Genomic DNA, 18,016 nt, shown 5'->3' with positions numbered 1-18,016 from the left:
TAAAGAAAAATTACCTATGAAAATATTTAAAACTAATTATGGTTTTGAAACATCATTGATTTTTATATTTCATCCAATACTGATGATATATATTTTCTGAAAATATAAGATAGACACCTGTTATAATTTAAGCTCAGACTGAAGAATTTAAAATGTATAGTTTTTAAAATGGGTAAATATTTATCTGAAAAGTATACAGCACATTTATAGCTTTTATTGCATCTGAAAAAAATAAGCTAAGGAGAAAACACTCTTCAACCATAACGTTTAGAGATTTCTATATGAAAGCTTCAGTTAGAAATACCTTTTCCTCACACAGTATGAAAACTGTGAATATGATTTTATGCTTCTCACTGTTAGATTGTATAAGCATACAAATATTGATCTGCAGAGAAAAGATCAATAAACTTGAATTGTATTAATTTTCCATTAACCCTAACCAGAAACTTAATTACTTTGTCATCTCTCCCCAATTACAAGGAAGATCATGATGTTAAGTGGGCCGTAGAGCTGGGAAGGTGACAACAGCTAGCAAAGGATAATTAAATTTCGTTATTCACTAATTATGAAGCATTTTTTAATTGCAACTATTTGTAAGCTCTCCTTGTTTAGCATTTAAAGGTTAAAAATTAATGAGGTTTGCAAAATTTCACATACTCTCTCCTTCCTTAACTTCTCCCCACCCTTTTGTTGTGACATGAGCGATGATGACCTGCTTTAAAGGCACAACCATATCTACAATAATCGATGGCAAACTACTGCTCTTACTCTCATCAGTGTTATACGTCAGGAATATACTCTCTTGTGTCTGCCTCATTCTTCTCTCTACCCACCTACATTTCAACTGGATTCAAAGTTCACCTTTAGTCTCATCTCCAGTCACTTCAGTCTGTACTCATCTGAACTTCTCTTAACTACTAATACATCTACAAATAAAACCACTTTAAATTTTCTGCTGAAATCCTACTTATTCATTGCTACCTAGAAATTGCCAAGTATGATTTAAAACACTGATTTACTTTTAAATATTACTAGAATTTTGCTTTGTGCACTATTAAGCTTCTCAGGGGTCATTCATTAATAGATAATATTTTTTATGTTTTAATATTGTTATATTGCCAGAAAGTAATGGGCTTAAGATTCTTCTAGAACTGAAATAGTCTTTGCTTTCACTAAACAAAGTAAAATAATACATTTGGTGAAGATTTTTTAAATTACTTTTTAAAGAAAATTTGCCTTTAACCATGTACATAAATTCTGATTATAGCATATTCCAAATTACATATATAAACTTTAGATCAATACCAGAATTAAGCAGAATTATCTCTTGTCATTCTCCCATTTCTAACTGTGACGCGCAGCTATGACTGTGCACTGTTCATCAGCAGCCATTTATCATTCTCAATATAATAACTAATTTTTAAAAATCTTTTATACAATGTATTTGTGCTACTAACAGATGTCTTCAATCACCAGTTTCACATCATTCTCCATATTTTCATAAGTTAGAATTAGACAGATTTAAACATAAATTTTCTGAATATTCTGTAAAATTGAGTAGTGAAATTCAAGGCATAAAAAAGTTAAATAAACATGTGCTTTCCTATAATAACTTATTTCAAGTGGTATAAAACTACATGGAAAATATTATTTAATTCAGTCAGGAAAAAAACACAAAAAAAGAGTCAATCCAATGCAAAGTAATCAACTTAGAAGAAATTTCATTATAGAGAGACTATGCTATAATTTAAAACTGAAAAAAGTTAAACAGCTTATGTTCCATAAATATTCTTTGAATAGAGAACATTTCACGAATTGCTTTCAGCTTACATGATATGTTTACAACATTGGTACTTGGATTTTGCCTTGTGAATATTAATATATTTTGAGATTTATAGTTCCATGAAATTCTTGTTACTAAATGATGAAACATTTACAAAATATTACCTTATAAAGCTGAGAATTAGGAAGGGATTTGAGCCTATTTTCTATGAATATTTTAAGTGATATGGACAGTGACCTAGTGGAGAGTACTTAACTAGCAGGACACACACTAAATGGTAGTAAATCCTTGCTTCTTTTGGATTTTAGATATGTACACAGAATATATAATAGTACATGGGGGAAAAGCATAAAAACTACCAGACTGTAATACCAAATATAAAACACAAATTTGGTATCTCATTGGTCAGCAGTAATAGTTAAATAACAGTAGTAAATATTACTAGTTAAAATATTTAATCACATCAAATGGCTTGCAAAGTTTAAGGAATGTTCCAAAACTTGTTTTCAATATGTATATTAATTTGTTAAAATGAAAAAATATGCATTAAATGTGTATATCTTTAAGGCAGTATCTGAAAACTTGGCAGGATACAGAAAAGTGTATAGGTAATATAATTTTTAAATTAAACTGATAATTTTGGTTTGGTTTACTTTGAAGAAACTTATACTTTTTAAAATAAACCTTAAATTTTTATTATCTATCTATCTATTAAACTAAAGTCCTCACATGAATTATAGTCTATAAACTACCAGTAATCTCATAAATTAGAATAAGTTTTTATAATTCTGTCATCAATTATCATCTTCATCTGTCTAACTACTAATTTCTTTAATTTCAATTATCACTGTCTTTCAAAAGAAGGTGATGAGTTTGAATTTCAAAATGACTTTCATTACCTCGAATACTATTACATAAAAAGAATCAGTAAATTTAGGTTTTAAAAGAGCACCTTTATTTTATCACTGATGCCTAAAACAATAATAGTTTATAAAATAATAGTTTTCAGGTAAGGATTTTACCTTCAAACAGAAATGAATATGTTTTCTAAAATAACAAAGGATTTGCTAGAGTATTTCCTCATCCAGGAGAAAAATAGCATGAAGTTGGGATTCAGAACTCACAAATATGTGTGGAAGCTTTATAAGTGCTAGTTTTATGATAATTTGTCTAATCACTAGGCCACAGTGCTTGGGAACATACATGTTTTTATCTACTTTCTTGCATGACCATCATTTCACACACTAATCACTGTTCATATTAATGTATCCTATAAGTAAATGTCATTGCAATGTTTAATCACATCTGTTATTAGCATGGAGATGACTATCCAAAAACAATTAAAAAAACACTAACTCAATAACCTTATTACATTCAGGATCAATTATTCAAAAACTGATGAAAAATGGACACCATTGGTAAGAACTGGGAAGAGTTCATGACTTTTCAAGTGTAAACATTTGAGAAACCTAACATAATCCTACATATTTACCATATGGGATTGTTTTTCCAAACCTTTAAATTCAGAGAATCCACCATTTTAGATGTTATCCATTTTAATATGTCATGCACCTTATCAATTAAAGTGCATATTATGTAGTATTCATATTAGCGACTGCTTGAATAAATTTTCCTTCGAATCATGAATTCAATTTTTCCTCTAGATCTCCATGTAGGGGTCACATATCAGTCGAATAAAAAATTATTACGGACCATTAATTTTTCCAAGGCAAATCAGGGAAGATGTGGGGAATGCACAGGAGGAACCTGAGAGTAATTCAGGTGACTGCTATCCGGGAAATGGAAGCTCTGGCTTTCTCTTGCAACTGCACACATTTTTCACGAGGTTCATTGTGAAACTGGCATAGACCTTTCCCTTATCATCAAGTTGTAGGGGGGCAACATGAGATTATGCCAAAAGTACTAATTTCACTTTAAGTAATATCAGTATCATTAAAACATTTATTGAAACACAAAGGTAAAATACATTGTCAAAAATATTTAAGTATTATATTCGTACACTGAAGTCCTTACCTATAGTCTTCTTCTTTAAATAAGTTATGTGCATAAGTATTGTAAAACAGCAGCTTTTAAATTTCTATTTGGCCAAATTCAAATCAATAAGAGAAAAATATATACTTAAGGTATATCATTATTTGCTACTGCTTAACGTACAGAAAATCACGTGTAATAGAAGGAAACTGGGATGAAGACATGGAGGTACATTACTATTAACCTAGAGACCAAGCTGGTTTACACTACCTCAGAAAACTTCAACGCATTTAGAGGGACCCAAAGGGTAGGAGATGAGGGAGGTACAGAGATGAGATGAGCCTGTTAGAGACAGACACAAGACAGAGCAAAATAAAGAAATATAAAGATGAATGACAAAGTTACATACATGTGTAACAATACATTAATTTATGGGAATAGAAAACATGAAAGAAGGCTATTAGAAAGTGTTAAGTGAGCTACACTTCAAAAACATAAAAAGTATGCACATACTTAAACCTGGAAAAAAATATTATGCCTGAAAATAGTTAATGTAACACATGAACTAACAAATTTAAACACATCGTACTAGAAATATTTTTGTTGTTAAAAGTCTAATCTTGGCATTCCAAAGCTCAGTAGCAATCACACAGCCTCTAAACAGACCCACCCATTGTGTCAGTGACGTCATCCTGATGCTTGGGGAACAATGGAAAATACCTTCGTTATGCAATATTTAATTCTCTCATCTAAATGAATCTTTTACTATGTTTTCTTTCAAGTGATTCTAAGAATTGGTATTCTAGCTCTTTTTCTTCAAGGTAGAACATTATGAGGGATTATCTTTAACTCTTGGTATCTTATGATACCACAGTATTTTAAAAAATAGGAAAGCATACAAATACTAAGCACACATAAAAACATCATGTATCTGAAAATAAAAAGTCCAACATTTATAAAAGTAGTGTTTACAAAGCAATAAAAGTGACTTCCAAACGCCATAAATAAAAATCATCTGCCATCCATACACCCACATTGTTGTGCGAGCTGGAGTGTGTTGTGCAGCCTGAAGAGCCAGCACGTGCCCCATCCTTCCAAACCTAGATGTTCTCCCGTAACCTGAGGCTCGGGAAGTAAGTCAGAGACCTCCTGCTTTTTAACTCCTTCTGAGATCTTAAATAAAAGGTGCAACTGGAAAGTGTCCAGAATAGGAAGAATAAAAATATCTGAAGGAAAAGAATTTGACTTAGAATTATCAATAAAAGACCCAGTGGAATGAAGATACCCTACACCTAAGAAAACTAAGAGTCCTAAATTATTTTTTAAATATAAACTTTATCACTAAAGTAATAATATTTTATAATAGACTTGTAATCCAAATGTCTCAAAGTATAATTGCATGCATGACCTAAATGACACATACAAATACTGATAAAATTTTTCTAGATAATTTAACATCGAAGTCTTGTTTTTATTTTTAGAAAGTCCTTCTAGTTTCAAGGAATTATTTGAATATTCTTGATAAATTTATTTTGAGAATTTTCTACCCATATCCTTTTCAGGGTTCTAAGGTTAAGGAAGATATTATTTTTCTATTACTTTTTGCTGTTGTTTTGCCAAAAGTAACTGTCACTTTTTACTGAAACTGAATCAGACATTTAATTCTCACAGTTTTGATGCTTAATGAAAAGTGAAAGTTAAACACGGCATGGTGGCATGAAATATGCATGGTGAATCCATAGTATCCTGCATCGTAGCCTTAAGAGAATGTGCTGAACACAAAGAAAACAATATACAAAAAATACTAGTGTAGTATTTGGAGATGCCATTGGATAAATTATCACAAATCACTACAAAATTAAACAAAATATTTTAGACTTCAGGAGGAGAGGATCAAGGAAATTACTATCTTACAAATATATAAAACCTATACTGGTAATAACCCATATTTGAAATTCAGATTGACTTATCTAAATGTTTAAACCTTGGGACTGCTACCCAAGGTAGCATGCTAAAAGAATAAGTCAATTAAGAAAGTAGAAACCTTATTCTATAACATTCTTTTAGATTTACTTACATAAGAATCAGTTCATTTTTTAGAGAATTCCTAATTGTTTTGCCTCTAAAATAAAATTATATTAAATAAGAGCGTGGTTATTTCTATTCTATGCTTAGGAAAAAAATGTTTTCTGTTTTCAAGTTTCTAGAAAATCTTACTCTAATCCCTAGTCTATAATCTTAAATGAAAAGTCAGCCTTTTTACATGAAATCCGCTACTGAAGAGATTTTTTCTTTCTAAATATTTTCTTGTTTATGCTATTACAGTTGTCCCAATTTTTGCCCCTTTGTCCCCCTCCACCCAAACTGTCCCCCACTCCAACAGTCGATCCCAACACTGTTCTCTATGTCCATGGGTCATTCATACATGTTCTCTCACTGGTCCCTTCCCCTTCTTTCAACCAGTCTCCCCCCTCCCCTCTTACTCTGTCGTCTCACTTATAAATGGAACCTGAAGATATTTTCTAAATAGTAAGAATATTATTATTCCATTTTTCACATTTTAAAATCCATTTTATCGGGGGAGGCTGGGATGGGAAAAATAGACAAAACATTGTACTTGAAAAATAACTAAATAAAATTAATTTAAGAATAAAAAAATAAAATAAAATCCATTTTATGATGTACTACTGCACAATTTTTCTATTGCATATTTTGAAACAGAGTCCATAAATCTATGTTTATGTCTATGAATTTTGATGTTTGTTTATCTAGAGTTTGTCGGAGTTCATAACAGATTGAGAACCTTAGTAATAAAGGTCTTTCACACTTTATTCACTTGTGGATAAATTTGATTCTAAATTGGTGAGTCTATACATATTTTCAGAAGCCTCAATATACATATTTATGCAAAGTATGCGAGGAAGCAAAACAGAGTCTTAAGGAGGTGTTATAAGCCTAGATGTAGAAGACCACTTTTGACAGTATAGTCTACAACAATACTTAATTGGTTGTATGAATCTTATTAGAAATGCTTCCAAGTTTTTATTACCCTAAAGTATGCCTCAAAAGGATCTGTATATGTTCATATAAAGGCTGATTGTACAGAGGTGACAGAATCACTTCAGAATTACTCACACTTTAGTTTTCAGAAAAACTAAGCGGTTGTCTAAACAAAACAAAAGACCTGCTTTCAGAAAATTTTCTATTTGTATGTTTCTATATGTCAACTTGTGATTCAAGTCTATAATTCCATCAGCTTTTTCTATATTTAACAGAAGTTTAAAGCATAAATTGTGTGCCAAGGCTTCCATGATATTATAATAAATGTCTCATATAGTAAATTTAGCAGTCTCTTTCCTTCAAGAATTTAATGAAATAAAATTATTTTATACCAAATATTATCCCCTGTGAAATTTGTGATATAAATTATGGCTAGTTCATAGCCCAAGATCCTTGCATCTTTGAGTAAATGTGTATCCTTACTCCAGACATATATTTTATTGTCTGCTTTCCAGTATAAGTAATGAAGTGAAGACAGGTATTTATTTCTTTTTAACATGCTTGCATTCACCAAGAGTTAATTCTTGGGGGGCAGGGCGTATTTTAATAAGGTCTTTGGAATCATGCAGACATAAGCCCATAGTCAAAATTAGTAAAATATCCAAGTCTGTTTTCTTAATATTATCATGCCAACTAAATACTAATATTGCAAGAATAGTAAAACTACTACATTTGGTATATTGTCTTGAACATGAGAGGTACATTTTGTTATTTTATATATACCATATTTTAAAGCAAATTATGGCAGAATATGAATACATTTTAAATATATGAGGTAATACAAGCAAGTTATAAATTCTAAAGATGTTCAGTGGAATTTATAAATACAAACTGGAGTAAACCATAATGTGCTCATAACACTTTTATTGAACTTAGAAGCACAACTACAGACTCTTCTGTATAATGATGATTTACATTCAGTCATTGAAGAGTCTTTAAAAAATCAAATGAGTATTTCAAAACTAATTTTCCATTAAGCACTGGTTATATGTTTTGAGACAACAGTACCATCTTCATTGATTTATTAAGACATTTATTCTACTTGTTTGTCTACTATATTTAATTCAGTAATATGAAAACTGGTAAAAATTACCATATAATGCAAAGTCTGAGGAAGATTCATGTTCATGAATTTGTATTTAAGGCATTGCCAAAGCATGAAAATAGTAATTAAATTACATAAAATAATCCAGGCTGACAATATATATATGTTAGCCCATGTGTAGAAATCAGAATCTTTCTAGTAAAGCATTTGAAATTACATTTCCTTATTTATCTTTTAAAAATTTAGAAACTTTCACAGCTAATGGAAGTTTAACAATTCATATTATCCTCATGTAACTTCATTTTCCTTTGTAAGACTATTGAGAATAGATAATAAGAAGAAATTAATAAGCAATTTCCTTAATGTAAATGATGAAGGGCCAAATGGATATAAGAAGGAACAAAATACACAAGAGGGGTAAAACAGTGTGAAGCACAACCATAAGGAGTCAGTCATGACTGCAGGAAAGCAATGGTTGGTGTCCCTGGTGTTTCTGTGTGGAGATGGTAAGTGAGGTGGCCCGTGGAGGTGGGAGATGCGGCAGTGCAAAGAGCAATGAGCCATGAACTGGAAATCAGGATTCATTTATGTAGAGCCATGGCACTACACTAGCTAGTCTTTTCAATCATATTCTCCAATGGAATTGTTGACTATGAGCAACATGAAAACAGTATATTTTTCCATAAACACTAAATAATCATTATATTCATTTTAACTCTAGGACTGTAAGGCAAAGCATTACATTACAGTCTCAAATTATGGGACAAAGACTAACACCTTGTTTGGGATGCAACTAACGCTCAGTTATGTTCGGTACCTTCTCTAACTTGGAGTCTGTAACTTCTTATTAGATAAAAGTTTCCCTTGAATTCTTTCATAAAACTTTCAGGAAAACTAAACTCTTGTTAAGATTCTACAATGTAATGCTTGATAATAAAACTATACACGCACACACACACACACAAACATAAACATATATGTACATATGAAAAGAAGCAATTTTACAACAACAATCTAAATTTCAATAGATCAGTTTCAAATAGAATATATTTTAAAGGATTTAGAAGCACATTGATATTTCAGACATGTATATAAACATAAAGAGTAAAATAAAGAAACATTTACCATTTTTATCCATGGAGTTTGGTTCTGATTGTTTCTTGCCAATATCAGCAAAGGAACGAACAATGGGGATTCTATTGGTGAGTTTTTTCTGATTCTGGTGGTGATGCTGTTTCATCAGTGCTTCATGGACTCTGTGGCGCACATCTTCGTTGAGCTGACCTGAGCTCACTTGTTGGTCAAGGACCATATCTGAAGAGAGAAGGCAGGAAGATTAGCACCCCTTTCCTGTAGTGCACTAGCCAGGAACTACCACATCTAATATCCGTCCTCTAGATAATAGCATTCATCTTTAAATAGAAATGCATTCCTTAAAAATTTCTTAGAACTTTGTGAAACTGTTGCACTACAAAGGCTTGGGGAAATTTATATCACAAATCATTCATTCCATTTTAAATATGTGATGACTTTAGAGAATATTATATTTCAGACAGATATATTATTAATGTGGTCTTTCTCCCTTTTATAGTAGAGAAAAATTTCTATGTTCCTTCTTCCAGTGAACAAAAGTCTACCTGTAAAAGTCTGATGCAGGAAGGCTTAGGAGGGTGTCTAGTTGGTTTCATCTGAAGAGTAAAGAACTCTTTCTCACTGATATAAACTGAGCCTTCTCAAACTTTCCTTGAAAACATGCCTATATTAAAAAGGCCTTCTATAACCATAAGTCAAAGTATAAAAGGAATATTTCAGAAGGCTATAATTAAGCAGATTAATATTTACCATATGGAGTGTCAGAAATGCCTATAAAATAAGTAAATAAATAAAAGCATTTTAAGTTTCTTGGTAATGCAAAGATCATCTCAATGAACCCTAGTATAATTAATCTGCTTTTAGATGATCAAATATTAACTCTATTTGATTTTTTTGAGACACTAACTCCTTATGTGAAGCAAGCAGATCACAATGAATTACCTTCCACTGTGCCACTGAACACACTAAAGATCTGAAAATTGGCAGAATTCTCCATTACAAACAATGCTTTTCTTCCATGTGAAAGGGAAACAGACTAAGGAAACAGATGGGTCATTGTTCCACATCCTAGCTGTGTGGCCTTTTAAAGCTGAATAGTCTCAGGGTCCTTATGTATAGGATGGAGATGCTATCTATCTCATATGTTGTTGCCAGGACTAAGCACATAATGCACTAATTGGAATATTGAGGCCATCAATAAAAAAATCCCAGCACAAAATTTTATTCGCAATTTTCATTAAGTAGGCTATAGGTCCCTGGTTTGAATTCTGAGGTTTTAATACATCCATCTATATTTTTTAATAGTATATCAAGTAGAGGCAAAGTTTGGTTTATCAATAACAGAAAATCTAAATCGAATTAAAACAATGAATTGCATTGGCTTGAAAAACAGAAAGATCCAAGTTAGGCTGGATTTGGTTCCACGTCTCTGTCATTCCACCAGCGTTCTGCTTCTCTAGGTGGGCGCTTCAACCTCAGGCTGATTTTCCTTGTCACAGGGTGGCTGCCAGACAACAAGGAAACATATATCTTTGTATCCATACATTCTTTGCCTTTTTGTGACTTTCTCTAAAAAGAAAGTTATTTTTTGCCTCGCCCAGGAAAAAATTTCCTATGTCAACTGATGTAGCCCTGCTTAAGCTGAACAAATCACTGGCAAAACGGAAGGGCCACCACAACTGGTTTAAACTAATCGAGAACTGCCTCTCCCTCTAGAGTCCCTCTTTCTCTCTGTTTTAAATATTTCATTTATTTATTTTTAAAGAGAAGAGAAAGGAAGGAGAAAGAGAGGGGGAGACACTTCAACATGTGGTTGCCTCTCAGGTGGCCCCTACTGGGGTACCTGGCCCACAACCCAGGCATGTGACTCGACTGGGAATTGAACCGATAACGGTTTGGTTCACAGGCCCACACTCAATCCACTGAGTTACACCAGCTGGGGCTACAGTAAATTCTCTAAGCCAGAGGCAGGCAAACGTTTTCTATAATGGGCCAAATAACAAATATCTCAGGATTGTGGACCATCTAATCTCTGTCACAATCAATCAGTTCTGTCTTTACAGCACAAAAATACTCAAAGACAACATGTACACACATAAGCATGATTGTTTCAATAAAACTTTGTTATGGACAATGAAATTTGAATTTCATATAATTTTCATGTTACAAAATTTTAACATTTTATATAATTTTTCAGTCATGGAAAATATAATAATTATTCTTAGCTCATAAGTCTGACAAAATCAGGCAGTGCACACTTTTGCTCTATCACTTTGCTGTCTAAAATGGAAAGAGGTAGAATGCATGTATAAAAGTCAGCTATAATGTAATGTCCACTATAATTACCTACAAAGTCCCTTCCAATCGCAAAATGATACTGTAGAATAATTAATGTATACCTCAGTGTTTTGGACATCAGTACTTATAATTCTCCTGGAATAATTTGAAGTAAAGAAAAAGATAAGTTGTTAAAATGTGTGACTTTACACTAAAACCTTATTAAGATTGAAAAGTGAATATAAAATATGCATTATATACTTCACATTGGGAGTTGTAAAGTAGGTCATTAAAACATCAAAGTTATACCATTGTAAAGTAGTTGTAGCTATAAGTCACAATATATATCCCCAGTTCAATATTCCAATCAGAATCAAAATGGTTAATAAGCTATGCAGATAGTTATCATGTTTAATTCCTACTAAAGCACTGTCCTTCTATGCTTGAACACTACAAAATCCTGTAAGTCACTAGCTTCACAGTTTTTCAGAGATAGGTCTTTATTTGAAAGAGTTACACAAGAGAAAGCAAATGAGAAAAAAACACTCATCTACTCATTAGTCATACAGAAATGCACAGCAAACTCCTCTGAGTTGTAACTGTATCAAATAGTACCTTAATGAACTGGAAAAGTTAGTCATCTTGCTTAAGAATATAAGTTATACTGAGGTGATGATTAAGAACCAAATGGAGTCTGATTCACTAATCACTTACATTGTTCTCTTCACCACCATAATATATATTAGTATCAACCTTGAAAAGTAGGAAAGGATAATGAACCATAATGGCTTTGGGCCCAGAGTCAAGTACTACCATCTCAGCAGCTATGATGTCGAAATAATACAGTCTAGCCTGCCAAAGCACAACTCCAGGACCTGGATGATAAAAGGAGCAAGAAGAAAAAGGATAAATAGGTCATGCTCTTCTGGCACTAAGCTGGTTCTGGGAAAACTAGCAGCGTTTGTGGAAAAAGGCCTAAGGAAAATGAGATATTACTTTACATCCTAATCAGGCAAATATTTATTTTTGACTCAAAGTATATATTTTTTATCTTTTATTTTTTTACATATAATATTTTCACCCAGTCCTCTAACCACCCTTCCCTCTGGCAACTGTCAGTTTTCTGTTTCTATGAGTCTATTTCTGTTTTGTTTAATCATTTATATTGTTCTTTAGATTCCATATATAAGTGAAATCATATAGCATTTCCCTTTCTCTGACTGACTTATTTCACTCAGTATAATACCCTCTGGGTGCAATCAGGTGATTATTTTATTATGATCAATCCATTTAACTACTGAATGAAAACCTCTAGAGACTGTGATATTCTACAGATTCTGTATAAACCTCTGAACTCTCTAAAAATTATTATGTGAGTGCTTTTTCCTAAAAAGCCATTGTCATAACAGTGCTGGGGCGGGAATGGGAAATGGGATGGACTCAGATTCTAGTCTGGTTGACAGCACCGCCAGGAACGTACACACTAAAACTGTTCTATAAGAACACTGACTCTCCAGGCCATGTACTGTATATTTTAAGCATATTGAAAAATGTATGACTGTTCCCAGAATCCTAAATTTGTGTATTACATTAAGCAGAGAAAACTCTGGATTTTTACTTCAAAAAAAATTTTAGTCAATAGAAGTTATTTTAATGAGTTGAGAGCAATAATTGATAAGCTTTCCATGTTACTAACTGGTTTAGTGTTAGTTTCTTACTCTCACTGACAGGATTAGGTTAAAGTACCAACTACAGAAAGAATATTTTCATTATTCATCTTTACAGCACTGTATTTTAAAGAGATGAACATAGATCATAAAATTGCCTATGATTTATAAAATTTAATTAAGACTAATCTTTAATATAACTGATTTCCTTATCAGACTAAGTTATGGTAAGAAAATATATCTTGAGAATTTTGGATTTAAAAGAGTTAAGTAATATTTTGAACAAAGAAGTTTACATTTATTCTGAGTTCTTTGAAACATTGGGAAATAGACATTTTTAAATTAACTTTATCCAAAAGAAAATCCCACTTTAATTATACCAGAAATTCTTGACAGTCCTGCCAGATATAAATGGGATTTTCTCCTGCTAAGTCTATAAAACCTCTTTAAAGAATTATCTAAGAGTCTATTAAAAACACATCAGAATATTGATATAAAAATCCTTCATCATCCTAAAATAATATCTGGATCCTACTCCTCTGCTAGAAAATACATTAAAAAAAGAATGCTACTGAGGCTGGGCATTTGCAAAGTACTCAGGTGAAAAGCCCTTAAAGGTAAACTACTATATCTACCTTTCAGAAAACTAGAATGGGTGATTGATATGTTAGTAACTGCCTAACATATTGAAAAATATGATAAATTAGACTTAAAAAGAAAATTTCAGGTCTTAATTGCTATGGGCACAAATTGTCATAAAATAAAATAAAACCAAATTTATAATTATAGGTTAATAAAAATTTGACTATTCTTCCCTTTTTTCCCCATTATCCCCCTACCCACTCCTCTCTGGTTACTGTCAGTTTGTTCATTATGTCAATGTCTCTGGTTCTATTTTGCTCACTTGTTTGTTTTATTGATGAGGCTCCACTTACGGGTGAGATCATATGGTATTTGTCTTTCACTGCCTGGCTTATTTCACTTAGCATAATAGTCTCCAGATCCATCCATGTAGTAGCAAAGGGTAGGAGCTCCTTCTTTCTTCTAGCTGGGTAGTATTCCACTGTGTGAATGTGTCACAGTTTTTTGACCCACTCATTTACTAATAGGGACTTAGGTTGCTTCCAGCACTTGGCTATTGTGCATTGTGCTACCGTGACTATTGGGGTGAACAGGTTCTTTTGAATTGGGGTTTCAGGGTTCTTAGGGTATAATCCCAGCAGTGGAATTGCCAGGTCAAAGGCAGTTGCATCTTTAGTTTTTTGAGGAGATTCCATACTATTTTCCACAGTGGCTGCATCAGTCAACATTACCACCAACAATGTAGCATGGCTCGCTTTTCTCCACAACCTTGTCAGCACTTATTGTTTGTTGATTTGTTTATGATGGCCATGCTCACTGGTGTGAAGGGGTATCCCACTATGGTATTAAATAGGGGTAGGATTGAGGGTGGGAGGTAGGGGTGGGTGGGGTGGTGGAAAGTGGTGATGGTAAAATGGAGATAACTATACTTGGAGAACAAAAAAAAGAAATAAAATGAATATAAATTTAAAAATTTTTTCCCCATTTCTGCAAGTTGCCTTGGTGATACATCACTTAAAAATATAACATAATTGTCACAAAGTGAAAAATAGCAGCAAGTAAACAATAAGAAAATAATTATAAGCTATAGGGAGAGATGTTTAAATGAGATTTTATTGAGAGTAGAAATAAATATCTTTGAATTAAATAAGTCAAATAAAAATCACTCAAAGAGGGAAAGTCCATTTTTTATTAATAATTAAAAAGGAATCTAAGGATGTAACAGTCAACACAAGTATTTTCAATAATATTTTTCTATGTGGTGTTAGCTCTAAACTAACATCTTATGAATGGCATTTTACACACTGATCTACATTGAAAATGGGGCATTCAAGCTGCACTACTTTGGAGACAGAAAAATACAAACTAATTAGAAGAGCAGAAAGAAAGTAAAAAGCTATTTGGGATATTGGGACTTTCACTGAACTACTTCCATTTGCAAGGATGGACTGAGAAACTATAATCTGCTTTTAAAAGCTAGATTTAACACAGCTAACAGCCTTGAATTGAGTTTGAGGAAGGGGGCAGAGTTAAAAAAAGGAAGCGTAAATTTAGACAATAAAACTAAATTAAGGTAATAAAGTAAACAAGAGAGTTTTAGTCAGATTAATGGGAGATTTCCTGGTAGAAATAAATTTCTAAAGACAACACTAGAAATTATGTTTTAAGAAACATAAAGCCTGGTAAGACTATGAATGGTATTTTTTTTAAATTTTATTTAGTTATTTTTCAAGTACAGTTTTTTGTCTATTTTTCCCATCCCAGCCTCCCCTGCCCCTTGCTCCCCACCTCCCTCCCATTTCCTCCCCCCCCCTTAGTTCTCGTCCCTGTGTCCTTCCTTTTTTTTCCTCCCAATCCCTCCCCCCTTTTTCCCCTTAACTTCCCTTCCTTCTCCCCTCTGGTCACTATCCCCTTGTTCTCTATTTCAGTGTCTTTGTTTTTTGGGGTTTTTTTTTCTGCTTACTTGTTTGTTTTGTTGTTTAGCTTCCTGTTAAAGGTGAGATCATATGGTATTTGTCTTTCAGCACCTCGCCTATTTCACTCAGCATAATGCTTTCCAGTTCCATCCATGTTGTTGCAAAGGGTAGTAGCTCCTTCTTTCTCTCTGCAGCATAGAATTCCATTGTGTATATGTACCACAATTTTTGGATCCATTCATTTACTGATGGGCACCTAGGTTGCTTCCAACTCTTGGCTATTGTAAATTGTGCTGCTATGAGGCTAATTTAGCCAGATTGAGAAATTTTACAGCTTTATTATATATAGTCAATCCAACATTTATTTGGATTAATCCATTTTCAAAGGCAATGCTATCACCAACACAAGGAGCAGAAATAAACTCCTTACTTTGGGCACAACCTATAAACTTCTGAATTCAGTATCTTTAGGTATGAAATAAGGATAACAATAATAATACTAAGCCCCAAGTTTGCTTTGTATATCAAAAAGACAGTATAAAATTACTAAAAAGAGTTTCCTAAACTGCAAAATACTATGAAAACTCCAGTTATTTCATCCCCAATTAAAACATTAAACTATTTATTAGAGAACTTTGGGGAAGGTAGATCCAAAATGGGGACATAGAAAGACCCTGAGCTCACCTCCACCCCCAACATACCTAATATACATCTACATGGAGAAGATCTATTCCTTCTAAAGAACTAGGGCTAACTGAACAGCTTCTGCACAACAAATGATAGAGGAACCACACTGAGAAGAATAGGAGAGACAGAGACATGGTAACAGTATGGACTCCACCCACAACACAATGACCTTTAATAAGAAGAAATATCACAGATTGTCCCCTGAAGACTTGCCTGGCCTGGGGTACAGTGAGGAGACAGCAGGTAAAAGGCACCTAGACTATACATGAAGGAAATCCACTTATTAACACAAAAGTGTCTACCAAATAGGTGAAGAACAGCTAGAAGTTTCTGTAGGATCACTAGTGAGTGACATTTTTTACATTTCCCCTTCACCTTTAATATAACAAGTGGGAGCACAGCCCAGATGCTTCAGGCAGTCTGCAAAGGCTGCCCCTGTGCACCTGGACCCCTGGCTCACACTAGCTTGAGCCATCATGCCAAGGCAACCCCAGTGTCACTCACTTTGGAACCCCCATGGCCTATGCCTGCTCTAGTACCAGCTGTCCTGCCAAAAGCACCCCAGTGCAGCATGCCCTGGGAAATGTCAGCCCATGTTCCCTCCAACTCCAGTCATCCTACTTGGTGCACTCTCAGTGTAGTGCACTCCAGGACCCCCACATCATACACCTGATCCAGCTTTCCTCTCAAGGGGGAACTATTGCCACAGACCTCAAGACCTCTCAGATCCATAAGCCCCAGCTCCAGAAATCTTGCCAATGTACATCTGGCATGGCATGCCAGGGGCCCACCAGCCCATGCCTGCTCCAGCTGGCCTGCCAAAAACACCTGGTACATGTGTTTTTGGTACAGTCTACTCAGCAGTTGTTCCTGCATGAGTCCACTCCTTCAAGACTGGAAGAGGCAGCCGTTTTACCTAACTCATAGAAATAGACACAGTAAGTCAAAAAAATGAAGAACAAAGGATTATGTTCCAAATGAAATAACAAGATGAAATACCATCTCCTCAAAAAACCACTAATTAAACTGAGGTAAGTAATTTATTATAAAGAGTTCAAATTAACAGTCATAAAAATACTCACTGAACTCAGGAAGAGAATGAAGAAACACTGTGAGAACGATGCCAAAGATTTTAAAAATATAAGAAATACCCAAGCAAAACTGAAACATATAATAATTTAAATAAAATGGGGACAACTGTAATTGAACAATACTAAAAAAAAGAAAAAAATGCACTAGAGGGAATCCATATAGACTATTCAACACAGAAGAACAGGCTGGTGATCTAGAAAACAGAATAGTAGAAATCTCTCCATTAAAAACAGCAAAAAGAAAAAAAAATTTTAATAGAAAATAGTTTAAAGGTTCTCTGGAACAATATCAAGTGTACTAACATTCACATTGTAGAGGGGCCAACAGAGGGGAAAAAGTAAAATGACAGAAAACTTATTTAAAGAAATAACTGCTGAAAACTTCTATAACCTAGAAAAGGAACTAGATACTCAGGTTCAGGAGTCACAGAGTTCCAGACAAAATTAATCCAAAGAGAACCACACCAAGATATATTGCAATTAAAATGGCTAAAGTTAAAGATAAAAAGACAGCCCTGGCTGGTGTGGCTCAGTGGCTTGAGTGCCAACCTGTGAATCAAAGGGCTGCCAGTTGGATTTCCAGGCAGGGCACATACCTGGGTTGCGGGCCATGTCCCCAGTGGGGGGTGCACAAGAGGCAAACACACATTGATGTTTCTCTCCTTCTCTTCTTTCTCCCTTCCCCTCTCAAAAAATAAATAAATAAGATCTTTAAAAAAGGTAAAAAGACAATCTTTGAGGCATCAAGAGAAAAATAACTAATTGCATACAAGGAAAACTGTATAGGACTATGAGCTGATTTTGAGGAGCAACTTTGCAGTCCA

At 33.6% G+C, this 18,016-nt stretch overlaps 1 protein-coding gene across 3 annotated transcripts in view; it reads right to left on the bottom strand.

The window, feature by feature from the left end:
- Positions 1-18,016, bottom strand: part of SLC4A10 (solute carrier family 4 member 10) — a 273,304-nt gene that overhangs the window by 95,735 nt on the left and 159,553 nt on the right. For all 3 annotated transcript variants that reach the window (XM_037140408.2, XM_037140406.2, XM_037140407.2), the window contains exon 6: positions 9,006-9,194. In XM_037140408.2, coding sequence (XP_036996303.1) covers positions 9,006-9,194 — 189 coding nt within the window. The remainder of the gene's footprint in view (positions 1-9,005; positions 9,195-18,016) is intronic.

This window comes from Artibeus jamaicensis, unplaced genomic scaffold (genome assembly GCF_021234435.1).
Source record: "Artibeus jamaicensis isolate MK-2021 breed Jamaican fruit bat unplaced genomic scaffold, CSHL_Jam_final contig_391, whole genome shotgun sequence".
NCBI classification, from domain to species: domain Eukaryota; kingdom Metazoa; phylum Chordata; class Mammalia; order Chiroptera; family Phyllostomidae; genus Artibeus; species Artibeus jamaicensis.
The sequence above is the reverse complement of the archived record's forward strand: the minus strand, read 5'-3'. Positions and strand labels throughout refer to the sequence as shown.